Consider the following 26,921-nt stretch of genomic DNA (forward strand, 5'->3'; position numbering starts at 1 on the left):
AAGGCCTTCCCTCTCTTTGTGGCTTTGGTTCTAAGTATAATTTGCGGCACTGGAATTGTTTGCGGTACAAGAAAAGAGAAAAACGGAAGAATAATATTACAAAATGGTTACAAAATTACAAGTTTAATAGATTTTGACCTAAAAAGAAGACCTAAAGAAACAATTTGACCGTATTTTGACCTAACGTAACATTTTGACTTTATTTGACCTAATAACTTCTATACCACACGTCGTACAAAGCTGAAATTTGTTTTGTGCTTGTTTGATAGCATTCTGAGCAGGATAAAAAAATTGACCATATTGACTTTTGGTTGCCCTAGTGATAACTCGTACTGCACGCACAATAACCAGGGAAGCAATCGATTACGTCACGCAGTGTTATGCTTCGCTGATTCGATAGATGAGAATTCTATGTCGTACACAATCTTATATTACATTAATTCATAATATTATCACAGAACCAAACGTAGACGAACTGGTTGCAAAGAAGCAGGTACACCCGTCACAATGATGCCATAATAACCGACGTGTTGTTTTGTGTTGATTTTTTAAGGGATCGTGAGGCGTTTAAAAAATTGCTAGGAGACCGTTGCGTACTTTCTTTTAAAAAAGTTTGAGAACCACTGATATAAATCATCGAGATAAAAGAGAGATTTTGAAAACGACGATCAAATCCAAGACCTACACATACAGACTTAGGTAAAATATGTTTTCATTTCTTCATGTGACATCAATGTGAACACGAAATTATATTTGCCTAACTATATAACTCCCCATCACAGAACTATTTTTAAAAAGTTTGATGAAAATACATGGAAATAAGGAATTGCTTCACTAAGCATGACTCAGGGCTTGTTGTTGTGACGTCTGAGCTCCATAGAAAGTCATTAGTTACACCACAGGCTACTATAAAACCAAATTTCCGACCAAAATGGCAGGCTTGTCATCTGTGCGCTTATAAGCTTACAGAAAATTTGGAAGCAACAGTGTCTGAGTCTGAGATAGTCTGTTTGTGTGGGCATAGAGTGTAGCGCCCATTGCTGTTGAGCTATGCTTAATTATGATTGACTGGGAAATAGTAATTTACTAGGCCTAATAAGCCTAGCTTTGATACCGTACCGTATGCTTTTTTTAAAAGCAATTCTTTGGCATAAACAATTGATTAGACCGCCTTTAGAGGTGTAGCCTATTTAAGGTCTTTTAGACCATTATCCTACGGGAAACTTTGCTTTCAGTGTGCGGAATAGAAATGCGTCAATAAATGTAATGTCAAAATTTGCGCAAACCATACTTTGAGGCGTTAGAGTATATCCATAGTGCAGAAAGTGTGGCACCTGCATATGTAATAGTTGATAGCCAGTTTGTAATAATAAACAAAGAATGGACCTTCAGTGCACAATATCACACCAAAAATTTGCTTCTTTGCTAAAAATTAAAAATCTAAAAATTGTCTAAGAAATTTGTGTTGCTGAGGCTATGTTGCAAACAGACTCGTTATAGAAAAAGTTTTCAGTGCAGCAATATATGTTGGTTTATAAAGGTGAAAATCATAGCCTAGTTCTTTGCAGATTATTTAATCTTTGTATTAAAAACCCAAAGCTACTCACTTGCTATTAGTCGGTCGTATTGGTCTTTCTGTTATGAATTTTTAAAAGTACTGTTTAGTGCGGCTTATCCACTTGAGTTTGCAGAAAACTGCATGTCGGTTAGCATGTTAAGTGAACAACACACTGAATAAAACAGTTTGGCTTAATGATATAACAGATCTTAGTTTCTTAAATTATGCTAACTGGTTACTTATACTAATTAAGTGATTCGTTTCATGCTATGAAGCCAGCCAGTTTACAGGACATATGCTTTGTCACTAAAAGTTTTTTGTGCAGATATCATGTTTTTTGTGCTGTTTATTGCACAATGTGACCACAAGCAAATTTCAGTGTACTGTTATGGTATCGTTTTCAAATGAAATCTTTTTTCTCAGCTATTTGTTTATCGTGCTGTTTTATAAAATGTTATAAATTTTCTTACCACCTCAACTTACCTGAATTGATCATCGTATGAGAGTTATACATATATCGTTTGCTGTAAAATATAGTGAATAGAAATGGACAAAGAAGATCTCACCCTGTCTATTATTGGAATGACTTGCCAATCATGTGTTCAGACCATTGAGAAACAATTGTCCAGCCAAGTGGGAGTTATAAATGTTAAGGTTTGTCATTGTTTAACATATTTTAAATTATGTACTACAGAAATAGAGTTATTGATTATATCACTAAAGAAAGATGCAGTGTATCCTAGCCTGCAATTGGTTAAATAATAGTATATTGCATTATATGATATATATCAGCTCCAGTAATTTAAAAGGTATATATAAACATACTGCCCGATGTTCATAAAAATTGTAGACTTACTGGTAGGCATCAACATTTTATGTATGTAATATGTATACAGTTTATAAAATTACTATACTTGTGATTTATTTTTTACATATTATATATTCCCTTGTAATCTTTAACCACATTGTAAAAAAGCAAATATCACATTGTTTGTTGAGTTAGTGATTGATTGACGTCGTTATTTTTCTGTTGTCTTCTGCCTACGTGACTTGTACCAGCTTGTTTGATGACATGTCAATAGCTCATATTATTTCCTTCGTGTGTGTAATGGTATGGTGTACTGGGTATGTAGTAAATCCATAGCTTAATCTAAAGGCTATGTTCAAGTTACAGTAATGTCAAAGGTTACAAAGTTACGGTTATGCTTTTATAGCACAAAAAGTGGTTGCAAGTGTATAATATATATACTTAAGCTGGTTAGATATATAATATCTTATATCGTTTCTAGTAATCCAGTTGTTTTACTTGCTTTTTGTCAAAATATTATTTGATCACATTTTAAATAATAAAAAGAAATGGCAACTTGTAATCATTATATACTTGATGGTTGAAGTTAAAGTTATTTTCAGTGTGTTGCATTATGTTTGAAACTGTTGTTAACAGGTAACAGCGCCAATGTAAACGCTACATAGCAAATAAGTTACTGTTTTCAGGAATTTTTTTGTCTTGACTTTTGAGTCTTATGGCCCCAAACCAGAATAGACTTATTGTAAGATTCCAGCAAATATGAATACTAACATATGTGAACTCGAATACATCAGTACATGAAAAATTGACAAGAAATAAATCTATGATAAATTTTTCTGAAAGGAGGAGGCCAATAACCAATACTTTCTTCCTGATTCACCAATTTTTCCAATGAAGTCATGTTATCAAGAGCCGATTAAGCTTATAATTATAGTTCATTATTGTTAACTAGAAAAACTATGAACCACTTAAAATGTTACTTTGCAACCAAAATAAAGTACACTATCAACCACTTAAAGTGTTTTGTTGAAGCCAAATAAAGTACAATAGCTTATTTTCATTTGGTACTGACACAACTATATTCAGGATCTGTTTGTGTGAAGCCGTTTGATAGTCTTGTTTACAGAAAGTCGAATAATTGTTATCTTGGTTTTTTGTTGTTGTCTTACTAAGTTTGTAGTGAATGGGATTGACACAAAGTAATAATTTTAATTATAGGTTAACTTGGAAAGTGAAACTGGAACTGTCACTTTTGATCCCACAAAAATAAAATCTGATGAAATCATAGACATGGTAGAAGATATGGGTTTTGATGCAAGTATTTTAAGTAAGTATATATATGCATCATATTGCTGCTTAGTTTAACAATCATCATTAAATATTATTAATTTTAAAATCAGATTGAGTTGACTGACTACCTGTAAACAATTCATCAATTGAGTTAACTGACTTTAGCATTATTAACTTTGTGTATTGTTATATATTTAAAATGCTTGAATGTTTGGCGGTAATTCAATAGCTAGATGACATATGCATAACCATCTATTATGTATCTTGCTGAACATAATAAGCTTATCATTGATCTGAATTTAAGCCTCACTAGATCATTCAATGCTAATTAAGTTGTAATCTTAATATACGGTTCTAAAATAGTGATAGACCTGTCAGTAAAAACGCCCAGTAAACAAATTTTTCATTGTTTGTTTGTTTCAATCTTATCTTTCATTCTGTCTTACTTAGATTTGAAAGAAAAGAGTGTTGTCATTAATATTGATGGTATGACCTGTGATGCTTGCGTAAACTCAATTCAGTCAACGATTGCATCGATGGAAGGGGTTATTAGCGTACAGGTAAGACAATAATTTGTTTATTACTACAGTGTGCACTGTTCTAGTCTGTGCAGTTTCACTTTCATAGTTTACAATGTATGAAAAATATTTTAGAATTGTTTTCCTCTACCTCCCGCATTATCTTTGCAATAAACAACTTCTTTGTAATTGACATTCAGCTTGCGGAAGAAAATTTAAATAACATGTTTTTGTCAAATTATAGGTTTCACTGCAGAATAAACATGGCATTGTTTGCTACAAAACGGCTGCAACGTCACCGGACAAACTTGTTGACGCAATTGAGGATATGGGGTTTGATGCCTCAGTGAGCAAGGAAGGTTTGCTCAAGCGAACCACCACGGGAAAAATAGCAGTTGAAGGCATGACGTGTAACTCTTGCGTAAACACTATTGAATCACAAGTTGGTTCGTACACAGGCATACACAGCATCAAGGTAACAGTCTATAATCATGATGTGCTGTACTTAAAAATAAAATATCACAATAATGGCACCAACATGAAATATGAGGTTTAAGGTATTAAATGGGACATGACTAAATAACCTACTTCTTCAGTTTTGAAACATGCTTATCCATTTTATGTTCTAGGTTTCTTTGGCATCACGAGAAGCTGTTGTTGAATACAACTCTGAACTGATTGAGCTTGAACAGATTAAAGATGCAATCGAAGACATGGGTTTCGATGCCTCCATTAAATTTGGAGTCGTTGAATGCAGCAAGTCGGGAAAAAATATCGATCTCATCAACATAGCTGAGACATTCATTGGTGACGATATTGACAAAGCAGTAGCAAGTACTTCTGCACTTATTGAAACTGAAAGCTTGCAGAGTCTCACTGAAGTCACAATAGGTGTAGAAGGCATGCACTGCAAATCATGTGTTCGCAAAATTGAGGACAATTTTCGTGAGGTTCAAGGTGTCTCTTTTAGCAAAGTCTATTTGGATGCAAAAGAAGCGATCATTCGCTATGATAGCAGTGCTATTACCGAAGAAGCATTGGCCCTAAAAATTAAGGACTTAGGTTTCAAAGCAACATTGCCTGATGGCTCAGCGTATATCCCATTGCCAAAATCAAACGATAAAAAGTCCATTGTCAAGTTGCCTCCACCACCAGTTACTGAAAGTACATCATTATGCTCTAAAGGAACCGCTGTCCTTTCGGTCAAGTCTTCCACCAGATCAGTTTCATCTCGGCATTCTAAGATGAGCAATAGTAATGCTAAACAAACAGTTCAAAAACGACAAAAGAAGGTTAATCTGGTAAAAAAGTCAGAGTCAGATGTCATAATAGCCATGGATGAAGATGTAGAAAGATGTTTTATTGTCATCACTGGTATGACCTGTGCTTCGTGTGTCAACAACATTGAAAGAAACATAGGTAAGTAACGTACATGTAATTTTTGAATTGAATTTTTGCTGCACAGATGCATTTTTAAGCCCGAGTTGAGTTTTTAAGCAGTTTCTGTTTAAAATTTGTTTAGGGCGTGAAGAGGGTATTGTATCCATCCTGGTTGGTTTGATGTCCGGACGGGCAGAGGTTAAATACCGGCCATCTTTAATTGACCCAAACAGAGTCGCAGAACTTGTTGAAGATTTGGGTTTTGGTGCCACAGTCCAGGAGGGTGATGGAAAAAGTGGCCAAGCTGAGTTGAATGTAAGAATATGATGCCTATTTTTAAAAATATAAATGATAATCACAGTTATTTTAACAAGGTTCTAGATTATCCACACCTCTACACAGTAAGTGTGTCTTGTGTGGAACAAAACTTTAAGTAATGAATTTAAATCTGTTTTATAAATAGCTGCTACCTACTTATCTCGTGTCTTTTTGTTACCTTGTGTCTAACTTCTTTAAATGTGCTACAATTGTTTTTGTTATATACTTTCTTATGACATCATAATATTGACTGTATGCTGGTAATATGACGTTTGTTTCAGGTGACTGGTATGACATGTTCATCTTGCGTACACACGATTGAGTCAAGACTTCAAAATGTTTCCGGCATACAGTATGTGTCAGTGGCATTAGCAACAAGTAGTGCTCTGGTAAAGTACGATGCTGATGTCATCGGTGTTCGTGATATAATAAAACTATTAGAGGTGAGGAAAAGCAATGACTCATGGCTGTAAGCAATCATTTCTATAACTATTTTACTAACTAACCTTTTTAATAAATTATTCTTTTCCTCATCATGACCAACATCTTCCTCGTACTTGCAGGAAGCTGGATTTGGCGCATCAGTGCGAAATGACGAAAACCGGGTTGGATCGCTTGACCACAAAAAGGAGATACAGCAATGGAGGAGATCATTTTTCACTTCTCTTATTTTTGGATTGCCAGTTTTGGTCATCATGATATATTTCATGGCATCTGGTAATCACAACAACAAATATCTCATCACACCAGGATTAAGTTTGGAAAACTTGCTCATGTTTTTGCTGTGTACACCGGTTCAGGTAGCTTTCTTACTGCACAAACCCGAAAACTAATTTGCGTAGAGAGTCTTTTTTTCTGTGTTAAGTCTCACATGCTTAAGATTGATGTTACAAAGTATGTAATTTATGTGTCATGGACATGATGCTTTATAAACGTGTACTGTTCCATCTGAATTTCATAAAACTAGGTTCAAAGCTCTGAAATTTATGTGTTACTGTACTGTCAGCAAAATAATGTACATTCGTGTTCAGTTTGTGCTTACAAAAGTTTACTTTTGCATTTTTTACATTTGTAGATCTTTGGTGCAAAGTATTTTTATGTCCAAGCATGGGCTGCTGTGAAGCATCGAACAGCCAACATGGATGTACTTATTGTCATGACTACAGTCATTGCCTATGCGTATTCTGTTATTATTGTGATGGTAGCAATGATAGAACTAGCGCCCGGAAGTCCTAAAACTTTCTTCGAAACACCTCCAATGTTGTTGGTGTTTATTGCACTGGGTCGTTGGTTGGAGCATATTGCAAAGGTAGGTTTTGCTTGACAGACTATTACTCAAAAACTTTTTTCACACTTTGCAGACACGTTTGTTGGTGTTTCCACATGTTTCTCTGTAAATTTTCTATTCTCTTTGTTAAATTCGGATGAATGTTTATGATGATAGGGTAAAACCTCAGAAGCTTTGGCCAAACTGATGCAACTGCAAGCGACTGAAGCCATTCTTGTTAAGTTTGATAAAGATGGTACAACTGTTCTTTCTGAAGAAAGTATTTCAGTTGAGTTGTTACAAAGAGGCGATTACCTCAGAGTACCTCCGGGTACTAAGATGCCAACTGATGGGAAAGTCATTGAAGGATCGTCAAATGCAGATGAATCTGTTATTACAGGTAAAATATCATCAGTGTTTTGTACTGTACTTGTTTTATAAAGACACACCTTTGCTTTTACCTAATTTTTTTGTTAACCTTCTATTTGGAAAACGTTGTTATTGTACCCTGTTATTTTACACATTCCTTTCTCCCAAACGAGGATGCAAACGAAGTAGGTAAGTTAGTTTCGACACTTGTTATTGTCGATAAAATAATTGGCCTGTGTGGTTGTCAGCATGAGTGAAAGAGTGAAAAACACTTCCTCTTTCTACACATTATGATGTGTTTACTGAACAAACACTAAGTCCTTGTACATTGTTCTGGTATCACCAGGTTGATCAAGGTTATGTGTGTGTTTTGTTGAATTTTTTCACACAATATTTGTTTTATTTGTAACTCTGGTACTTGTCCATGCTTACTGGTAAGGCAGCAACACATACTTGTTTTCACATTCTATTATGAACGATCAGAAAGTTTTGCCAGTTTTCAAGTCTGTAACAAAACACAATTTTTGGGTAATAATTAGCAATTTTCGTTGGCAGGATTATACAGTAGAATGTTAATAAATTTCCTTGTAATTTGAGTTACGTTGTTGATTTAGTAACATATCAAATGACTTTGTTGCTTACCTAATTATCATACTTCAATGTATCTGTACTTATCTGTAGGTGAATCCATGCCTGTCACAAAAAAAGCAGGCTCATCAGTCATTGGTGGATCAATTAATATGAACGGTTCATTGCTGATACAAGCCACTCATGTAGGATCTGATTCTGCCTTGTCACAGATTGTGCGCTTGGTTGAAGAAGCCCAAACATCAAAGGCCCCGATCCAACAGGTGAAACTTGCTGAGTCAGTGTTTTGAACATTTTTTGTGTTGGTTGTGTTTATGTCGAAGAATTGGTGCTTATTGATGAGTCATGCTAAGTTTGAAAGTAACTGACGTAGTTGTCTAGTATGAGCTCTGCCTTTTTCTGGAGATTTTAATCATGCAATTGCCAGTTCTGTAAGACTATAAACATGACTATGAACATGCAAGAAAGTTATAACTTTCATTTATATTTATTCATGCAGTCATTGCTAAGCACAATTATTAATATTGGTAGGTTGCTGACAAAATAGCCGGATATTTTGTTCCTGGAGTCATTATTCTTTCATTGGTCACCTGGGTCATTTGGGTGATCATTGGTTTTGTTGATCCATCCATCTTGGAAGAGTTTCAAAACAAATACAAGTACGTCAAAGAAAGTTTACCTTCAGTTCTTTTACTTTCATATTGATCACACTGAAGCTTTAACATAGTGAGTATTGGTGTTTTATTATGGCCGTGATCTTATTCGAAAACAACCGCAGCTGATGATGAATAACAACTCTGTCATTAATATACGTCAAAGGCAGCATGTAATGTGTATTTAAGAGCATAGGGTTGTTATAAATCATTATAAAAAAGGGCACTCAAACCAAAATTACATCCTCTGCGCAACTTACTATGTTGTAACATAATTTACGACTCTCTCATCTTCCATCTGGTGCCTTCTACTACAATGTAAAAATTCTATACCATATCTTAATCCTAGTGGGTATTCCTGCTTTGTTACGCTGGCAGGCACTGAACATGAATATTAGTTAATAGTTAATGCCTATACAAATAATTTTTTTGTTATATATATATAGTTGGTTGTCATCCCACGAAATGGTCATCAGGTTTGCATTCCAAACAGCAATCACTGTGCTGGCCATCGCCTGCCCTTGTGCACTTGGACTTGCCACTCCAACAGCAGTGATGGTGGGAACAGGAGTTGGTGCTCAGCATGGCATCTTAATCAAGGGCGGTGAACCACTCGAAACTTCCCATAAGGTAATGAACTAATGATGGTTGTCTTTTGATTCTAGTAATAAGCACAACTCTCTAAAATACACAGTAATTTATCATGTAAGAGTTATAGAGTGTTAATTTACGTGAAACTTCATTGATACAGGTCAAAACAGTGGTGTTTGATAAAACGGGCACCATCACCTATGGTCAACCACGGGTGGTGTGTGAGCAACTGTGCACGAGAGACCAAGGTGGCAGTGGGATGTCATTGCGTAGACTCATGACAATTGTTGGCACCGCAGAAAATGCCAGTGAACACCCCCTAGGTGCCGCTGTTGTGAAAAGAGCTAAAGAGGTTTGTGTGTTATATATAGTTTTTATAATTCCACTCTTTAATTGCTTGAATTCAACTTTAAGGTTCCAGAAACTTCTTTGTTCAGGCATCATGTGGTAAATAATTTTTTTTTGTCAGTTGCTGAAGGTTACGTCTTTTGGAAATCCAACAGCGTTCAAAGGCGTCCCTGGATGCGGTATCACATGTCAAGTATCCGGAACAGAAACTGTTCTTTTAAACAGTAACAATGCCCATGGGAATGATTTAGTGAGCAGATCGATGAATAACCTGAAATCAGAGCTAATGAATTTTATGAGATGTTTAACTACAAATCCCATAACTTGGTAATCGTTTCATTTCATAAACTTTGTATGTAACTGCAGGATGGAAACCTCAAATTAACAAATGAGGAGACTGTCAGTTTGTCCAGTGGGTCGGCATCTCACACTTACAATGTGTTGATCGGAAATCGTGATTGGATGAGAAGAAATGGAATTGTAATACCACATGATATCGACGTTGCAATGGCTGGTAAGTGGACGACAGTAAAATGTTTATGCTTTATTGTTTAGAATTAAAGCTTTACTAATTATAATTCTGATATGCATATGGGTGTTGTTTGTATCCTAGCAGCAGTTAGTTAACTTTTCGTTACAGAGGATTTATTGTGTAAAAAGACTGAACCAATTTTCATTTGAACTCAGAACAAGAAGATTGTGGTTACACTGCCATTTTGACAGCAATAGACGGTTGCTTGGAAGGCATGCTTGCTATTGCTGATACCGTCAAAACTGAAGCTTCTCTTGCCATACACACTCTACAGCATATGGGTATTGAGGTCGTTTTGCTTACAGGAGACAATAAGAAAACTGCAAAAGCTATTGCGCGACAGGTTTGTTGTTTGTTTTATGATTTTTGAAATGTGATACTGGTAAAGTTATTGTTTTGATTGGTTTCCTAAAAATTTTCGTAAAAGCTTTATCCAACTGCAGGGAAAAATGCTGTTGCGCAACCTTTTCTTGAGGAATGTAAATGTAACATACCTGGGATTTTGTTTGCCTTTTAAAATTCGTCATTGTTGTAAACTGGTAATAATTTACCCCTTGATAGGCTGGAATTAAACAAGTATATGCTGAGGTTTTACCATCGCATAAAGTCGGAAAGATTCGTCAGCTCCAGGAAGCTGGCCAGGTTGTAGCCATGGTAGGAGACGGTGTCAATGACTCTCCTGCTCTTGCTCAAGCTGATGTTGGCATCGCAATAGGAACAGGAACTGATGTAGCAATCGAAGCTGCTGATGTGGTATTGATAAAGGTAGAAGTCCTATACCAAAGCCAATATTTAATTAAATCTTCATCCTTGTTAAATTCTGTATCAGTTGACATGAGGTCGTAGTTTAGTATACTAATAATAGTTATTGTGTTTTGATCTTGTCAGTTCTAACTGTTTTATATTGCAACTCCATCAAAACAGTCCTGTTTGTAATTAATTCTTCGCCTATTGCCTTTCAGAGTGATTTGATGGACGTTGTTTCTGCAATTGATCTTTCCAGTCATGTAATCCGCCGAATTACAATCAATTTCCTATTTGCGTGCGTATACAATGTTGTCGGTATACCTCTGGCAGCCGGCGCATTTTACGCTGTTGGTGTTGTACTTGAGCCCTGGATGGGTTCGGCAGCAATGGCCTTGAGCTCGGTGTCCGTGGTCACATCATCCTTGTTCTTAAAACTGTGAGTACTCTTCTATTCAAGTTACTCGTAAAATCTTTAAAGGAAGTGGTTGGTTATTGATTATAAGGCAGTTTTGTGCACAATTAATACTACTTCGCAATTGCATTACTTTCTCAACTTTATCTTTTATTTGTATGTTGCTATCAATTTTTTTGCGACTGGTGATGAAATTTTTGATATGGGAGAAGGGGATTTCATGTGATGTATTACGTCCCTTATAACTTAACAGTGTGTTTGTTTGTGCGATAAATTTATTCAATAATCACACAGTGTTGGGAGAAAGATGTCTGTTCGAAATCGCAACCACTTGAAATGTGATCAGTTAAGCTTGCATACACACCGCATTGATGTGGTTGTGCAAAGATCTTCATCCGCGAACCTGTCGCTTGCTAGTTTGTCTTTGGTCCACGCCAATAGTTTGCCAGTTATTGACGATGATCTGGGTTTTCAAAGATTTTCATCTCACGACAATTCCTTGAAGTCACTATATTTTGACCATTTTGGTAAAGATGGGAAGATTTTGTTTAGTAGGTTCGGGTTAGCTCAAGTAGAGGACGCTACTAAATAGCGTAGTAGTAGTAGAAAAATGGTTGTTGGTGCATAAAATTTATGATGATCATGGTGCGGTATATGGGATGTCATTGAAGTTTTTACCTATCCTATTATATGCTACACATAGACAGGCTGTTTTATTGGTTTCATGGTTTTAGTATTAGCCATCCCATTTTTTTTTCATATGTTTTTACTTTTCGTATCTAACTTGTTGAGTAAGTAACCCTTGTTCAAAGTATTGATAGAAATCTGAAGTTGTGGTATTATTTGTTTGGTGAAGGTAGTATTTTGCAATCAACATCATTTAGCTGGTAATGTCATTATTAGTCCAGAACTTTGCATTTTTTTGATAATCACTTTAGCTTTGCTATGTTACTGTTATCGATACATATTGTCACGAAACCTATGAATATGTTTTTGTAGTACAATCATGCTCTAATCCAACAATAGCATTTATCTCAAGCGATGACTTGTTGTAATTTGCCGCATACATTTATATTCAGATACAAGAAGCCTTCCATGAACCGTTTTGGTCAACCAAAGTATGTCAATGACACCGATGTACTACGCGACGATGAAGTAATCGTCGTTGCGGGTGTGGAAGGAGCCTTAAAACCACCATCGAGTACTTTATCGAGGAAGATCACCACTATCAAGAATAAAGTCATAGAGTCAATTCACTCCTTCTCACTAAATGAAGAAGGTGGTTCTGCAAAGCACTCCGCGGGGTCTTTATCTGGCATCCTTAGTGGTTCTGCAAAGCATGCGCCTGATCAGCAACATTCTCTTCTGTTAGATGAAGAAGACACAGATGGCATGCTGTAAGGAGCAAAAACTTGGCCTCAACTAATTAATCTTATTAATTAATCAAATCCATGACTTCGTTTTGATTTTTCATCGTGTGTGAGAAACCAAACTTGCATGTCGGTAAGACTTTTATGGAAAGCAGCATCACTTAGTTGTTGTATGCTATTTCTTGGTCACAAGTTGCAATTATTGCTTTGGGTTGGGTTATTGAAGTGTATTTGACATCTTACCATGTCCTATTACTGAACTTGTGGAGCGATGTATTCTTTAGATTTATGTTGGTTGTTTGCTATTTAAATATCTTGCAGTACTGTAATTGTTTTAGTTTGCATGGGTTTTTGCTATGGCAACCTGTATTGTATTGGAAAATACATTCAGGAGGCATGTGTTATTATTGGATGGCTTTTTAGAGCAAGTCATTAAACAAACTGACAATATCAGGTCATTTGATTTGAAATCAGGTTTAGCACGTTACATGTTCTAATGATTTTCATTTTTCAAATAAAAGTAAAAAAATAAATGAAAGTCTTGTGGGCTTTGAAATTATGCAATGTTATTGCGTTACGCACAGTTAGCATAGCGTTACAATAAAAACATTGACAACGCTTTTTCACAAAATATTGCCTATTCTTCACAAACTTAGTGGGATATTTTGGTGGCTTGGCATTGGAAACCGGCTATTTACGTCCCGCACAGATATCTTCGTCCTTATTTCATCAGGTCGTCTCGCAAGCAACATGAGAGGACACAACTTTTGAAGAATGGCCGGAAAAAGTAGGATTATACCTCAACTCAACAGCATATCCGATCTCTACCGTGTTGGAAACAGAATACCCAAATTATTACAACCGCAATAAGTTACTTCGGCCAATTGGGAGAAAGTCAACTTTCAGTCTTGATGTCTTAACCTCTTTGAATATTAGTTTAAGTTTGGTTGACAATAATTTCGCGGTGTTAAACTTGAGTGCATGGACAGTAGCAAAAACATCAGCAATTGACGTTGTTGGTAAAGAAAAATACGTTACATAAATCAACGAGCCTACATTTGTGTAATAAAAAAGTGCTGTTTTTAGGTTGGCCATTGAAGGCGAACGTTCGCTGTACATTGTTAAGAGTGAAGTAGGGCTAGTAGTGGCATGTCACTTTTGGACGTGCACTTGTAGTGCAATGGCAACCAAGTGGCTTCAAATGGTATTGGTTAATGGTTAGTGTAAAGTGTTGGGCTTGATAATAATTGTATTACCTTATATTGATTTTTGACATCCAAGAATAATAATTACGGTAGACGTTAGGGGGAGTAATGGAGTAGGTGTCAGTGTTATGGGAGATGACTTTTTACCAACCAGCAGGTGGTGAGGTATTGTATTGTTTATTTTTAGCCATTTACTGTGCGGAGCGAAAGTTACGATGCTAATCGTTGTAGTCATAGCACAATAAAACACATGCTTACGAATAATTAACGAACAGGAAAAAGGGCGAAGCAAGGGCTTAAAACTTTCAAGATAGCAATCATTCAACTGTGCTATAACGGGCCAGTTAACATGGCCCCCCACAAGTAAACTATCTTGAGCAAATAACGTCAGACATAAGGATTTTGACCGGTATTGATAACTTCAAAGTTATCAATAAGTTATCAATCGAACGATAAGCTAAAAATAAAACTTGTCCAATCCAAGATGAAGATCGATTTTCGCATAAAATCCTGTCAGCTCGGACGATCGTATAAGTCAAGTCATGTTGAGTTGTGACTCGAGTCAAGATGAGTCAATTTAAATTGTAAATCGAGTCAAGTCAAGTTAGTTTAAACTGCGACTCAAGTCAATGTCTTTAACCTAAAAACTACTTTGAGGTCACATAACGCGTTGCATTAAATTGGTTACTATAACGTCATAACTGTTTACAAATTGGCGTTGTTGATACTTTTTATACAGGTTTGTAATGTTTTGAAAAATATCCGTTTTTGTTATATAAAGTTGTGTTTTTTGTGGTCACAATCGTCATATCGTGAGTCGAGTCATTTTGGACTTTTTTCATGGTTCATTTTGGACCTTTGACTTTGGAGTGAGTCGATTCCTCACAACACTGCTTATAGCCCTATGTGATTCTATTATAGTGTAGCCCTCCCGAATTTAGATCTGTTAACCATGACCACTACAAATACACTAAACTAATCAAGAGAAAGTTAATGTTAATGTTTTGTGGCAACGCCAAAAAAATTCGAAATTCGAAAATTCGATTTGACAAAGCGAATCGTATATTCAGGAAGCAACAACAAAACCCTTCAAATCAATTCTTCTTTCAAGACGCTCTTAGAATTTTCAACACTAGCGTGGAAAAATATCACCTCATAATGCGGAAGTATATGAACCATTTTTTTACAACAGTGTTGGTTGTTTGGCTTCCATTGCTTTGACCAAACAGTACAGTCTAGGCTACGTTACAGGCTAATACTAATAAATTAATAAAACTGCAGAATAAATGCTATAGCGTAATTTATTTTGTTTAGTCAAATCTAGCTTTGATTAATGGGTACAGCTAGGCCTAATACGATAACAATTCGCAAACTATTGGGCCCTACCACAGTTTACCAGTACACCGAGTCAGGAGAATTTGAGACGTTCATCACCCATTATGCTTGTGCACAGCCCTACGCTACCCCGTAATTTTAAATTGTGGCACTGGCGAGTGCTGGCCGTGACCGCTACAGGCCTATACACGCAGATACGATCCTGACGGTATAGCCTCTGCCCTCTACCGCTTAAGGCTATAATATAGCCTATATTATATAGGCGATGTAGTACAGTAGTAGCTTTGTCAAGTAACCATAGTGGAAATTGTGGCACCTGCACACACTAGATTGAGTAGATTGATCAACGTTATTGAATTATAATAAAGAAACAAAGAAAATCTGGTTGTTTGAACGCCGATTTATAGCCTAATTGAAGCCTTCATTGAACAAATAATTGAGACTTCTGTTCACGCCATCATACCTAAATTTCTGTCTTAACACGGACGAGTTCCCATCCAAAACAGCCGTACTTTCCAGTCGGATCAATGATCCCCGTCAAGTTCCATCGCATCATACTCAACCACCTCAGAAAAACTGATCAGCTGCAGGCATGTGATTTATCAACATTTTCACATTAATTTATGACAAATAAACAAAGATTAACGCCAGTCGCCAAAATAGTTTATTTCAAAAATGCAGCAACTTATAAGATATGTTGTTTTAACGTCGAAAATTGAACACGTATGCCAAAATCTATTGACGTAAAAATTTTGTTGAGTTATCGGTGAAGACCCTAGATTCCAATCTGGCCTGCTGCCTATCTATAGGCCGTGGCCTACTTTGATCTAGGTATAAAAGCACATGCAGTCAGTATAGGCTATAGGAAACCAAAAAATCTCACAAAAAAGAATTTGATGAAGAAAAGACTCTGCCATATCAAAAATTAAGCCGCAAAAATGTTTCTCCAGTAAGCTGATTCGAAAAAGGCTATATTAAATTAAATAATATTTATAGGCTGTATTATGCGTATAATATGTGTCATATGTACAATATTATATTGTAATACTCATTCTGATTTTTATTACATTTCATTACTTATCATATTTGTTGTTTCTCCACCAAATGTTTTTAATATACTATTGTTTGGTGATTTAGTTATGTTTACCTTTACTCTCAAGTAATATGTTACCTTTTTAAAAATAAGAAGTACAATCAGATCTCGTTAATCTAGACTACTTCCTTTCATCGCAAACTGTCGTTTTAGCGAGGTATATAAGTTAGCAAATTCTTGAGATTATTACAGTGAACCTTTTTGCAAAATTGAAAGCTATGACTGTACGAGTGAAAGTAGAACTCGCCTTAATTAAAACCTAAATGGAAACAGATAGAATTGCCCATTTAAAGAATTTGATGTCAACTTTAAGAAAAAAAACACCTTCCTTTACACATTACACGACCGATTCCAACATTTCAAATCACAGGATTGATTCTTAACTAATTAATGAAGCAAAGAAAAGAAGAGAATAGAACGGTGACGTAGATTACACATTTGATGCGTGCAATTGACCTCATGTAAAAAGGCACATTATTGCGTAAGCAACTGATTTAATGACAAAGTGTACTGCACAAAAATGTAAAACTTGTTGGTGAATGCAATGAAATGAATTGGAAGAAATCTGTTCCTGGCAATTTGATGTCAGATAGTGGGGGTTCTGATTTTCTGGGATTCGGGTTAATGAGGCCTGACTGCATATGCATGGCCTTTTCGTTTTTATGTTCCAGATTTGATTAGAATTTGGACAGTTTATTTGGAGCCAGTTTGTTTTTGTGATTGACTTTTCACCTGATATTTAATTTGAAGAAGAATCTGTGTTGGTAGACTTTGATGATTATTTTCGTTGTTTCCCACCATGGAACGCATATTTAATTTCTTTGTTGTTTATTTTTCTAATAGGGCGAAAATAAGTCTTTCTTAATGTTTGAAGAACCGTGCTTAATCATTGAAAAAGATAGTAACGAAGTTTATGTGAAGAGTTTTTCATCAACATCTGGTTTTGTTTCACGTTAAGACGAATGAATTGTGATATAGCAGCTGTAATATATAAAATTTTCATTCTAATGCCCATGTGCCAGGACAACTTCTGAATGCATATACATAACTCTAGACCCTGGTTATAAATTGTATAAAAAAAGTTGTAGTGGATTTGTAGTTGCACTCCCCTCCCCCATACTTAACTATGTGCAGCATAAATAAAGAGCTGCGTTTGATAAAATGTCTAGCCATTATTGTCATGGAGTCGGAAAGCAAAATATGACCAAGGGCTTTTAGGGCAGTATTGCTCAAACAATCAGTCTGGTGGTATCAGTTTATGAATTGACAAATTAAGTTCTATGGTGTTGTAGGGCTATAGTAATTAGTGAGGACAAAAACCATTGCAAATGGCTTCATTTGGTGCAAATGATGGTTTCTATCAGTCAAATTTCAATGACCCTGGCTTAGGAGCAAACCAGGGCTATGGAGATCAGCAAGGTGAAGGGTACGTAATTTGACGGAATGTTTTATTTGCTAGTGTAGTATGAATCATGACATATGGTACATTCTTTTTCCTTAAACAGGAACGGATATTACAACCAATCTCCTAATAATCAAATGGGCTATGGAGAATATACCCAGCCCAACCAGCAGTCAAACTTCATGATGCCCGAAACCACATATTCCTCTCCATACGCTGGTCAGATTATGCAACCTCAAGAACTGGCTAATACTCAACAAAATTATCCCGCTGATGGCTACACTGGAAGCTTTGATGATGAGCCGCCGCTTTTGGAAGAACTTGGCATCAATTTTGATCACATTTACAAAAAGACTTTCGCTGTCCTTAATCCATTCTCCATAACAGATGCAAACATTATTAATGAGACTGATTTAGCAGGGCCTTTATGTTTCTGTTTAGCTCTAGGAGGGACACTTCTTTTGGTTAGATGTCTGTTTTATTACAATATATGTATAACTAAAAATAATGTATTATGTTTTGATGAATAGGCTAATCATTGCCTGCTTGCTCTCATGATAACAGTTTTAGTTTTCCACACCAACTTAATTGGTAATTTCTGAATGCAGGGTGGAAAAGTTTCATTCGGTTATATCTATGGTATTGGAGGGCTTGGAGTTGTTGCAATATACCTGCTGCTCAACATTATGTCAATGTCTGGCGTTACACTGGGATGTGTTGCTTCTGTAATTGGATATTGTATCTTGCCAATGGTTATTTTGTCTGGATTTTCAATCATAATATCGTTGAAGTAAGCTTGTTAACAATGTGGTGTTGTTATTCCTATGTGGTGGTGTTAATTTGTAGCATTTAAAGGATATATGTGTTACAACATCGCATTTGTTTTGTTTTTCAGAGGTCTTATTGGTATTTTATTAACCATCTTCACTGTGACTTGGTGTAGCTTGTCTGCTTCAAAGTTATTTGTTTGTGGCTTTGCTATGGATTCTCAACAGCTTTTGATTGCATATCCCTGTGCTCTGCTCTATGGAGTCTTCGCACTATTAACTGTTTTCTAAATGATACCTGCAGCGAACCAAATGGCCAAATGTTGGGCTTGCGAGTCCAAACTGGGTGTTTTGTCAGAATTGGCCGAGGCTGAAATATTTACAATATTTTGTTTTGCAATTTCAAGAAGAATGGATTTTATGCTATCCTATAACTTGATGTCTTTTATGGTTGCATGCCAACCTGGCTGTTAAGAATGTGTCCTGTTAGAGAAGGGTAAATGCTTGGTTTATTATTATTACGGTAATGCTTTTTGTTGATACCTTATGTAATTTGCGCTATGTCAAGTTGATTGATTTTGGTTTAAATTTGCCGATATTGACTCGTTTATTGCTGTCACTTTGACATCTTTCAATGATATCATATCATTAAACCTATTATTATTTTAGAGTAGTTGAGTTTTTGCCTTTCAATATTTCTATAGAAAGTATATGCTTGCTTTTGTATCAGTATTTGTTGGGTGCTGGGGTCACTAGCCATAAAAATGCTTTTATGTAGCTAATATATATATATACTGTATAATAGTCATGGTTTTCTTGGTACGGTAGCACCTATTCCAGATGATAACCCTTGTGCAATATTTCTATATGCCTTGTTCTACACGTTTGCAGAACAACCTGTTTGCTTTTCAAATGATGACTGGGGTAGTGTAGGTTACGTGAAGCTTTTGTTTTAACCACACTGAAATCGGCTTTTCTCTATCAAGGAGCCTTGTTAATTAAAACCAATGTTAAGTTTTTAGAAAAATTAACTCTTACGCCATTGTATTATAAAAATAAACTAAAATGAACCACGTCCGCATTGGAAATTTATTTTTATGCTTTGATTTGTAATTGCTTGGTGTACAAGACAAGTTGTTGCATGTGTTGATATACAGCAAGTGGTACAACGTACAAGTAATTTGTTCATGTTCTTTATTGAGAAAAGTTGAGTTCGCCCCCAAAACTCCATCATTATCTTCAAGAATTGACTTTTAGGAGTCGTTAGTGGTAATGTTTTCTGTGAATCTAATGACGTCAGATGAAGATATGCTTGTTGTTGGCTGTAGATAAAAATACAAATTGTTACCCTGAAGTTATTGCTATCAATATGGCAGCGTTTTAGACACTCGAGTCACGTTATGACAATTGTGAGGGCAAGAAAGACAACTTTCAGTGATAGAATCGGATATTTTCCTACACAATTACAACTCTCTGTAATAAGCATCAACCAGACTAATTTGTAGATAGCCATAACGTTATACTGATCAGTTTATATAGTCACAGTGTGATCTCAGAATAATTTTTAGGTTAAAGGCCTTGACTCAAGCCACAACTGAAAATGACTTGGTTACAACCTGCTATATGATAATAATAATAACCTATATATTAGTTCTTTTTCATTTTGAAAATGGCGTGAAATATTCCAGCAATAAGCAAAATTATGTGCAGCCTATGTTTGAAAAGCATATAAGATGTAGGCCTACTTCGTCTATGTCGTAGATTATTGTTTCACACGCATTCTGAGTTGCAATGCTGACTCGTCGGTCGGGTTTGTCGTTTAACATGTCCATTGATGTCGACTTGACATAATCCTGCGACACTACCGAGTTTTCATTTCTGCAGAAGAGGATTGATGAAATTGGTTGACATGCTTGGGGATAATTTAAATTATAATATCTTTTCGTAGACACTTTGTCTATCACTAGGTAGAGTAGAGACCGAAGTTGAAAGTTGCAGGGGTTATATTTTCATCATCAATTGGATTAGAAGGATTTTTATGCGTAAATGTGATGAGAATTAGTATTTTTAGATGTATTTTTGTGTTTGTAAGCGGTTAAGTGATAGAGTTACTCGAAAACTTCAATTTTCCGTCCAATAAGTTAATTTTTCAACGCTTACTCTTTTCATTTGAAAAATACGCTAGCATTTTTGTTCAACAGGAATTTACTGCTACTCGTGAGTTAGCAGTGTAATAGGCTTTCCGTAATTGAACAAACTGGAAGCTATTTGCAAGAGCTAATCGTTAGCACTGCAGATTAGTTTATTAGGTGAATGTGGGGTAATCTATTTGTTTATGTCACATAGGCCTACTTACTTTGAAGTGAAGTTAGTAGTTACGCGTTATATGAACCAATGTGATAAACGTGCTGAGCTAACATGGCATGCGATTATAAAGCTGAAAAACTATTAAAGCTAAACTTTGGAGTAGGCTATAGTCAAGAAGTTTCTTTTTTTAACCGGCTATCTCTTGCAAAATGGCTTATCCGAGTGTAGGTTTATCGATGGATTCCTTTTTTAAGCACGTTACCAAAAAATCATCTTGAAAATTCCGCAACCATGAAAACTCAAAGCTCTCCAGAAGGCAGAATTAAAATTATGGCTAACCATTAAAACTTTTGGTAGATTTTGAGTAGGCTTATCGATACTAGATATATGAGCATGAAAATTGGGATTTCCAATTCCGGTCTACTCTGGTCATAATTCAGAGCAATTACAGCATAGTCTACTGGTAATTCCGACATGCAAACTACTCACAAAACATCCGATATCCAGTTGTTGATGCTTACCCTCCTCTTATGACCTGTGAGAAAGCGTTTAGGTGTGATGAATGGATCCATGAACACTTACGTTACCGTATTTTCTTACTTGCTTGTGCGTCCATCATGTTTATTTTGCTTAGTTTTCGCAAATAGTCAGCTTCTGCTTGTCCTACTTTCGTACCATGTTTGGCTTTAAGGGCTATATCTCCGTGAACTTCACAAAATTCTCTGCAGCAATCTACAGTTTAGTTAACTAAATTACCGTAGTAAGTTGATGCTTGCAACGCAACACCAGCAAAAATAATCTGACTTACTTTCACAGCTTGCAGCGCAACCCATATTTGCATTGCTTCAAACTAACATCGGTTCAGTTGTAGGAAGTCTGCAGCACGCTTGTTGCACATGGCTTCGCTAAACTCAATTTTAATGCATACCGTATTGCCAACAAATCTCTTACAAACTTTTGCCCCTAAAATTTCAAGCTAAGCAATATTTAATTATCGGTAATTGTTTCGTCATAATGATAACAATTGATTAACTTTTGCACATTTAGTTAAAAAAAATTCATTATAATTCTATTAAAATGGTTTAAAAAATGTGACATAGTGTAGTAGTTTTCCTGTATTTTGTATTATGCTAAATGAGTTAAAATCTACAAACGAGAAACTACGAGATAACTTACGTAACTTGCGCCAAGAAAGCTGTAGATTGTACGAAGAAACGCGGTATTATTTGGACGCAACCAGGGAAATGGACTCGCCTGTTGGACCTCCACTAGCTTCATCCAGCAGGTAAACGTTTGACCATTTATGCATTCAGTGTTTCAGCAGAATATAACAGCAATTTTTATCCGTTAAGGATGTGTGGTTAAGATAAATACAAACCTTTTACTGTATGTTTTCAGGCGACAAAATTCTTTTCATGGAAGTGTTGTTTCAAGCGCATCTAGTCGACGGAACATGCTTTCAGATCGAGCTAAAAATATCAGGGGAGAGGCATCCAAGAGAATTGACGGACTTCTTCAGGACTGGAGGGAGTATAAGGAACGGGCAGACGATGAACTGAGGTTGGAACTGCGTAGGTTACAGGTTAAGTGTTTGCCCTCGCAGCGTATAATAATTACGGGGGTGAGAAACTCCGGTATTTTCTCTGTAGCATTGCTTCACAAACCATGATATTGGCTACGCAGAGTATTACTCCATTTGTGGACAGTGGTACGTAAAGGGTTTCCAGGCTTTACACGAGAAACTTGTTATTAAGGCTTATTTGAAATTAGTAAAAATAATATAGGGGAAGGTGGAGTAAAGCGGACCACATAAGGCTTAATCGTTACAATTCACTGATTTCACCAAAATCAAATTTGACTTGTTTGTTTTGAAAGTTAACTCTAAGCTATTTCGCTAATTTTTGAAGTGCCCTTTTATTGATTGCTTGCTTTCTTACATAAAATTTTTTTGATTTAAAAGCACCTCCAATAGTCCACCTTACCCCACATGTGTGGGGTAAAGTGGACTACCGTAAGTTTTGAGTAAACAAGGCAATTTGTTCCACATCACAATCAATTTATTTACAAATTGTCATCATAAGCGAAGTAGTTATGAAAGTAATCGCAGTTCACCATCAATTTAAAAAAACATAATTCACAAATAAAGTTGTCATCTTCTTCATTACACCCGGAGCAGGCTTCATGCACCCATCGCATGCATTTGGAGCACTGGATCCACCCATCATTCTCCGACGATTTGGAATACATTTCGTTGCAGTAAAAGCTTTCTGCATCTACGTTGTTATCACTTTCATCGACTGTGTCCTTCTGCTCCAATTCTGATTTCATACGCTGTCGTGGAAATATGAGATAAGGTGGAACGTAATTTCCTCCAGCAGACATGCAAATCACTGCAGTGCACAAAGTGCTTCTTTCTGCTGAGGTAATACTTTCAACCTGCTTTTTCCCCTTCAACGCAAGCACCTTGGATTGCTTTGTTTGAACTGTCGTAATTCCAGTTTCGTCGACGTTGAACACATTGTGTTGCTTAAAATGATGCAAGTCCATCACTTCTCCCAGGAGAGCAAAAAACTTGCCGACGCTCACACGATTAAACCCTCTAGCACGAGCAGCAGATGTAGGCTCTGGGGTGCGAAGGCTTAATTGTGGATTGCGTTGAAGAAATCCACTCACCCAATCAGCACCAGCAAGTCTCTTTTCCATGTTGAACCTGTGCTTAATATGATTTTTTTCTGTCAATTCAAATGCAAGTGATTGGAGATGTTTCCTAGTGACCCCAAAGAATCGCCGCTCAAGTTCGAGCACATGTGCAACTAACTCTTTTTCTTGGGCTTCGGAAAATGTGGAATGAAACCTTCCAAGTCCCTTTTTGCTCCCAGTAGCATTAATATTATCTCCTTGGACCCTTCTTATGAGTGTCGTTTTGGGAACTCCATACTCTTTGCTTGCTTTATGGTAGCCCATTCTCTTTTCATTTACTGCCCGAATGGCGATAGTCATAGCCTCTTTGGTCCAAGATTGTTGAGTTGATGTCCTTTGGCGGTTACGAGGCATTCTACAAAACAGGATTACAAAATAAACATCACCTAATTCGGTCATGAAACTATAAACAAGAAAAATTTAACGACGGGGTAAAGTGGACCACCACTGGTCCACTTTACCCCCACCCCTTGGTTACTATTATTTTGACTGTTGGCCAAATTTTGGCTAGTCAGTAAGCGGAATGAACCTATGTAATGCGTACGTGATACAGTAAAACTCCTTTCTACCATTCAACCAAACTCCTACCTTATGCATGCAAAATAAAATCTAAGTTACAAGACATACCTTTCAATAGATCAGAGAGTACAAAAAGCGAATTCCGTGCCTTTTCTTGCTTTCTTTTCCACGTAACCTCGAATAATGGCGTCTGCAACCACGTTATGTCATGCTTCACTAAACTTAGTGGTATCCGCGCGGTTAAAAAACTTTATTAAGAAAATAAGAGGGTTGTGCCACTTTACCCCGTTGGTCCGCTTTACACCACCTTCCTACCGTAAAATGTCTTTTAAATAACTAACACAATCGTATACTTGTGTTTGTCTGTTAAATTGCACTTTGCAATACACTAATTGACGTTAACAAAGTTTTAATGTATGTAGGAGAAGATTACGGAGTGAAACCGCGCTTCGAGAAAAGTTGGCCCGAAAAGAGCGTGAAACTGAAGAATTTGCTAAAGAAGTGACATCGCTGAGGACGTTACTGATTGATCAGAAGAAGACGATCGAACAACTTAGAATGGACTTAGATGCTGAAGCCAAGTGTAGAGCCAGATGCGCGGATTTGGAATTGCAGGTCTTTCAGGATTTGTTGATTCTTTTTGCTTTCGACTTTTTTATAACACTCTAAAAGCATCATATTTGCTGGTTTTGCTGCGAAATACGGTTTGTTTATTTCCGTGAATAAACCTTGTTTTATGATTTAGATTTCTCAACTTAACCGTTACATCACCGAAGTTCATGGAGAACTGAGAGCACGTGATGATATTTTGAAAGGTAATGAAGCGGAACGCGAAGCTCTTCTCCAAATGAATGCAGAATTGCGCGAAGTTAATTCGGACCAGAAAAACAAATTGGAAGCGTGCGAACGTGATGTCACAGGTAAAGTTTGTTTACGTATATATTTTATGAAGTCATTTAGTTTTATCGGTAACCTCTGACCGTTGGTTGAACGCGCCTAATAACGGTGTGATTTATAGTATTTGAAACATAATTTATAATTCTCACAGCCACTCAGATGGAACTAGAAATACTTGAAGAGATTGTGCAGGCTTTAAACGATCGAAAATCGACTGTCTTCAACTCAAGGGCAAACTCCCCGGCGCCGCAATCTAGGTGTAGATATTTGCCAATTGCATTGTTTACTGTTGCATATTTCTAAATTTTAACAAAACTTCATATAAGCGCCACGCCAGACTTGATGCATTTGCGTTACAACACTGCACCCAAATCTCCGGGAGCTAACAAAGGGATTCTGTCTTCAACGCCGCCTCCTTACCGCTCCAAGGCGGAAACTCTCCCTTTTGAAACTTCCATTATTGCCGAAGCATCCAAGGTAACTTGATTAAGTGTATTTGTTTTGTAGCTTACGTAAGAAAATAAGAGACAATATAGGAGACGATAGGCGATAATTTTGAAGTTTTAATTATGATTTGTATGAAATGTATACGCAGTACAACCTCAATTTATGCATTTCTTCATTTTCTAATTCTCTTATTATGGTAGACCTCGGCTTATATTCACGAATCTTGTATACTCATTCTATATTACTTTGCCAGAAAGCGAAAATTGACTTCGTTTAATTTAAGTCCACTTAATCGCGCTTTTTTATCTCTTGAATAATACATGTAATTTGTATAATGGCGATGACTGTTTAACGAGGGTTAGTTTGGAACCAGATAGGCTGAACGGCTGATCCCCAGCGCCAAACACCATTCTAACGTTAAACGGCGTAATCTACTACATGATATTTCTCAGCCCGCTGCAACCAGCATCACTTCGAAACTTGCCGTGGGTTCTAAGCAGTCAAGTTCTGATATGAACGGAAATGCTGATGAGAGCAGAAAACTAACTGACCGACAGTCAGCCATGTCAGCACTGAAGTCACTGCAGAAAGAACACTCTGATAAGTGCAGGTGCTCACCAGACTTCATAATACAATTTGTATTAGCCCTGAATTTTATATGAATTTATTCTGCCTCGAATCTCGTTTCGCGGTTTCCTTAAGGCATGCTGAATATTTCGGTACGATCGGTTACAAAATGACTTTTTTCTTATTTTTAAGTTTCTTGGCGCAGCACATTCAGAAGCTAAAGGAGGAGAATAAAGCGAAGGAAGATACCATAAGTAGATTGCAAACCAAAACACAGAAAGTTTCCCCTTAATTCAGAATAAAATTTGGATAGTGTTGTACCACTTCTTGTGAAAGGTTATTTTTTGTCGCTCGAAAACGCAAGCGCAAACACTTAACACTTTACTGATCCGTTTTAATTGCGCGACTGCAGGGCAGCCTTAAGCTGATGCGGACGATGCAACTGCAATGGGTCCCGTGCGTTTTCGGGGCTCGGCGATGCTTAGCACCTAAACAAAAATAACAGTTTGCCTTCTATTTGGCGTAAATCTCTGTGCTATTTTTTAACTTTTTTCTTGGAAGAGAGCGTTGTGGTGAGAATATATCACGAAGCAAAGCTTCCTGGATGCTGGTTGTTTGCTCAAAGTTGTCATTTGGTTTTCGTTCGTCTTTGATTAATTATTATCAAATCAAGTAATTGAAAATCAGAAAATCAGAAGTCCCCGCCATCAGGCATCAACTAAGGTACCTGTACCAATTAAGGCCCACCTAACACTTTTTTGAAAATAACTCAAGAACCACAAATGAGAATAGACTGAAAAATCGTATATTCTATTAGTGAGGGTATATGACTACAACATATTAAAACCACAATACCTGACAACCCCCCAAAAAATGTTTATAAAGAAATTAAAAATTCCAAAAAATGGGCCTTATTAGGAGCATAGGCTCCTA

At 36.5% G+C, this 26,921-nt stretch overlaps 5 protein-coding genes across 6 annotated transcripts; 3 read left to right on the forward strand and 2 right to left on the reverse strand.

Moving 5' to 3' along the window:
- Positions 1-1,963: 1,963 nt before the first annotated feature.
- Positions 1,964-13,287, forward strand: LOC143445440 (copper-transporting ATPase 2-like). The gene is made up of 20 exons (XM_076944545.1): positions 1,964-2,212; positions 3,585-3,693; positions 4,107-4,216; positions 4,419-4,649; positions 4,804-5,593; positions 5,697-5,869; positions 6,154-6,315; positions 6,436-6,672; positions 6,948-7,181; positions 7,317-7,539; positions 8,190-8,359; positions 8,628-8,755; positions 9,196-9,379; positions 9,501-9,692; positions 9,810-9,938; positions 10,055-10,202; positions 10,376-10,563; positions 10,782-10,985; positions 11,183-11,403; positions 12,459-13,287. Exons 1-20 carry the CDS (start codon positions 2,105-2,107, stop codon positions 12,778-12,780), a joined length of 4,263 nt encoding a protein of 1,420 aa, XP_076800660.1. The 5' UTR covers positions 1,964-2,104; the 3' UTR covers positions 12,781-13,287.
- A 1,899-nt stretch (positions 13,288-15,186) lies between these two features.
- LOC143453928 (protein YIPF5-like) lies at positions 15,187-19,626 on the forward strand. The gene is made up of 4 exons (XM_076954970.1): positions 15,187-17,808; positions 17,888-18,248; positions 18,393-18,574; positions 18,680-19,626. The coding sequence occupies exons 1-4, from the start codon at positions 17,711-17,713 to the stop codon at positions 18,840-18,842; spliced, it is 804 nt and encodes a 267-aa protein (XP_076811085.1). The 5' UTR covers positions 15,187-17,710; the 3' UTR covers positions 18,843-19,626.
- Positions 19,618-21,808, reverse strand: LOC143453944 (uncharacterized). 2 transcript variants are annotated; one of them, XM_076954972.1, is made up of 5 exons: positions 21,667-21,808; positions 21,459-21,580; positions 21,348-21,393; positions 20,297-20,429; positions 19,618-19,873 (listed from the first exon to the last, which is right to left on the reverse strand). In XM_076954972.1, exons 2-5 carry the CDS (start codon positions 21,475-21,477, stop codon positions 19,805-19,807), a joined length of 267 nt encoding a protein of 88 aa, XP_076811087.1. In that variant the 5' UTR covers positions 21,478-21,580; positions 21,667-21,808; the 3' UTR covers positions 19,618-19,804. The 2 variants fall into 2 exon arrangements, with proteins under 2 accessions (XP_076811087.1, XP_076811086.1); XM_076954971.1 differs by having other exon boundaries at positions 21,459-21,590.
- Positions 21,809-21,911: 103 nt separating this feature from the next.
- On the forward strand, positions 21,912-26,308 carry LOC143453896 (uncharacterized). Its single transcript, XM_076954968.1, has 8 exons — positions 21,912-22,143; positions 22,257-22,418; positions 24,500-24,692; positions 24,823-24,997; positions 25,126-25,231; positions 25,301-25,451; positions 25,874-26,031; positions 26,181-26,308. Exons 1-8 carry the CDS (start codon positions 21,986-21,988, stop codon positions 26,278-26,280), a joined length of 1,203 nt encoding a protein of 400 aa, XP_076811083.1. The 5' UTR covers positions 21,912-21,985; the 3' UTR covers positions 26,281-26,308.
- On the reverse strand, positions 22,919-24,325 carry LOC143453912 (uncharacterized). Its single transcript, XM_076954969.1, has 2 exons — positions 24,186-24,325; positions 22,919-23,913 (listed from the first exon to the last, which is right to left on the reverse strand). The coding sequence occupies exon 2, from the start codon at positions 23,910-23,912 to the stop codon at positions 22,920-22,922; it is 993 nt and encodes a 330-aa protein (XP_076811084.1). The 5' UTR covers position 23,913; positions 24,186-24,325; the 3' UTR covers position 22,919.
- Positions 26,309-26,921: the final 613 nt, after the last annotated feature.

Source organism: Clavelina lepadiformis, chromosome 1, assembly GCF_947623445.1.
Source record: "Clavelina lepadiformis chromosome 1, kaClaLepa1.1, whole genome shotgun sequence".
Taxonomy (NCBI): domain Eukaryota; kingdom Metazoa; phylum Chordata; class Ascidiacea; order Aplousobranchia; family Clavelinidae; genus Clavelina; species Clavelina lepadiformis.

Excerpts from the sequence above, each read along its gene's own strand:
- LOC143453896 (XM_076954968.1), top strand. The coding sequence starts at position 21,986 with ATGCTAAATGAGTTAAAATCTACAAACGAGAAACTACGAGATAACTTA. Across the intron at positions 25,452-25,873 it reads TTATTGCCGAAGCATCCAAG|CCCGCTGCAACCAGCATCAC; the intron begins GTAACTTGATTA and ends GATATTTCTCAG. Across the intron at positions 26,032-26,180 it reads GAACACTCTGATAAGTGCAG|TTTCTTGGCGCAGCACATTC; the intron begins GTGCTCACCAGA and ends CTTATTTTTAAG.
- LOC143453928 (XM_076954970.1), top strand. The coding sequence starts at position 17,711 with ATGGCTTCATTTGGTGCAAATGATGGTTTCTATCAGTCAAATTTCAAT. Across the intron at positions 17,809-17,887 it reads GGAGATCAGCAAGGTGAAGG|GAACGGATATTACAACCAAT; the intron begins GTACGTAATTTG and ends TTCCTTAAACAG. Across the intron at positions 18,249-18,392 it reads TAGGAGGGACACTTCTTTTG|GGTGGAAAAGTTTCATTCGG; the intron begins GTTAGATGTCTG and ends TTCTGAATGCAG.
- LOC143453912 (XM_076954969.1), bottom strand. The coding sequence starts at position 23,912 with ATGCCTCGTAACCGCCAAAGGACATCAACTCAACAATCTTGGACCAAA.
- LOC143453944 (XM_076954971.1), bottom strand. The coding sequence starts at position 21,691 with ATGGGTTGCGCTGCAAGCTGTGAAA. Across the intron at positions 20,430-21,347 it reads AACTGGATATCGGATGTTTT|AAATGAAAACTCGGTAGTGT; the intron begins GTGAGTAGTTTG and ends CCTCTTCTGCAG. Across the intron at positions 19,874-20,296 it reads TAATCTACGACATAGACGAA|CCAACAACAAGCATATCTTC; the intron begins GTAGGCCTACAT and ends TTTTATCTACAG.
- LOC143445440 (XM_076944545.1), top strand. The coding sequence starts at position 2,105 with ATGGACAAAGAAGATCTCACCCTGTCTATTATTGGAATGACTTGCCAA. Across the intron at positions 9,380-9,500 it reads CACTCGAAACTTCCCATAAG|GTCAAAACAGTGGTGTTTGA; the intron begins GTAATGAACTAA and ends TCATTGATACAG. Across the intron at positions 9,939-10,054 it reads ATGCCCATGGGAATGATTTA|GATGGAAACCTCAAATTAAC; the intron begins GTGAGCAGATCG and ends ATGTAACTGCAG.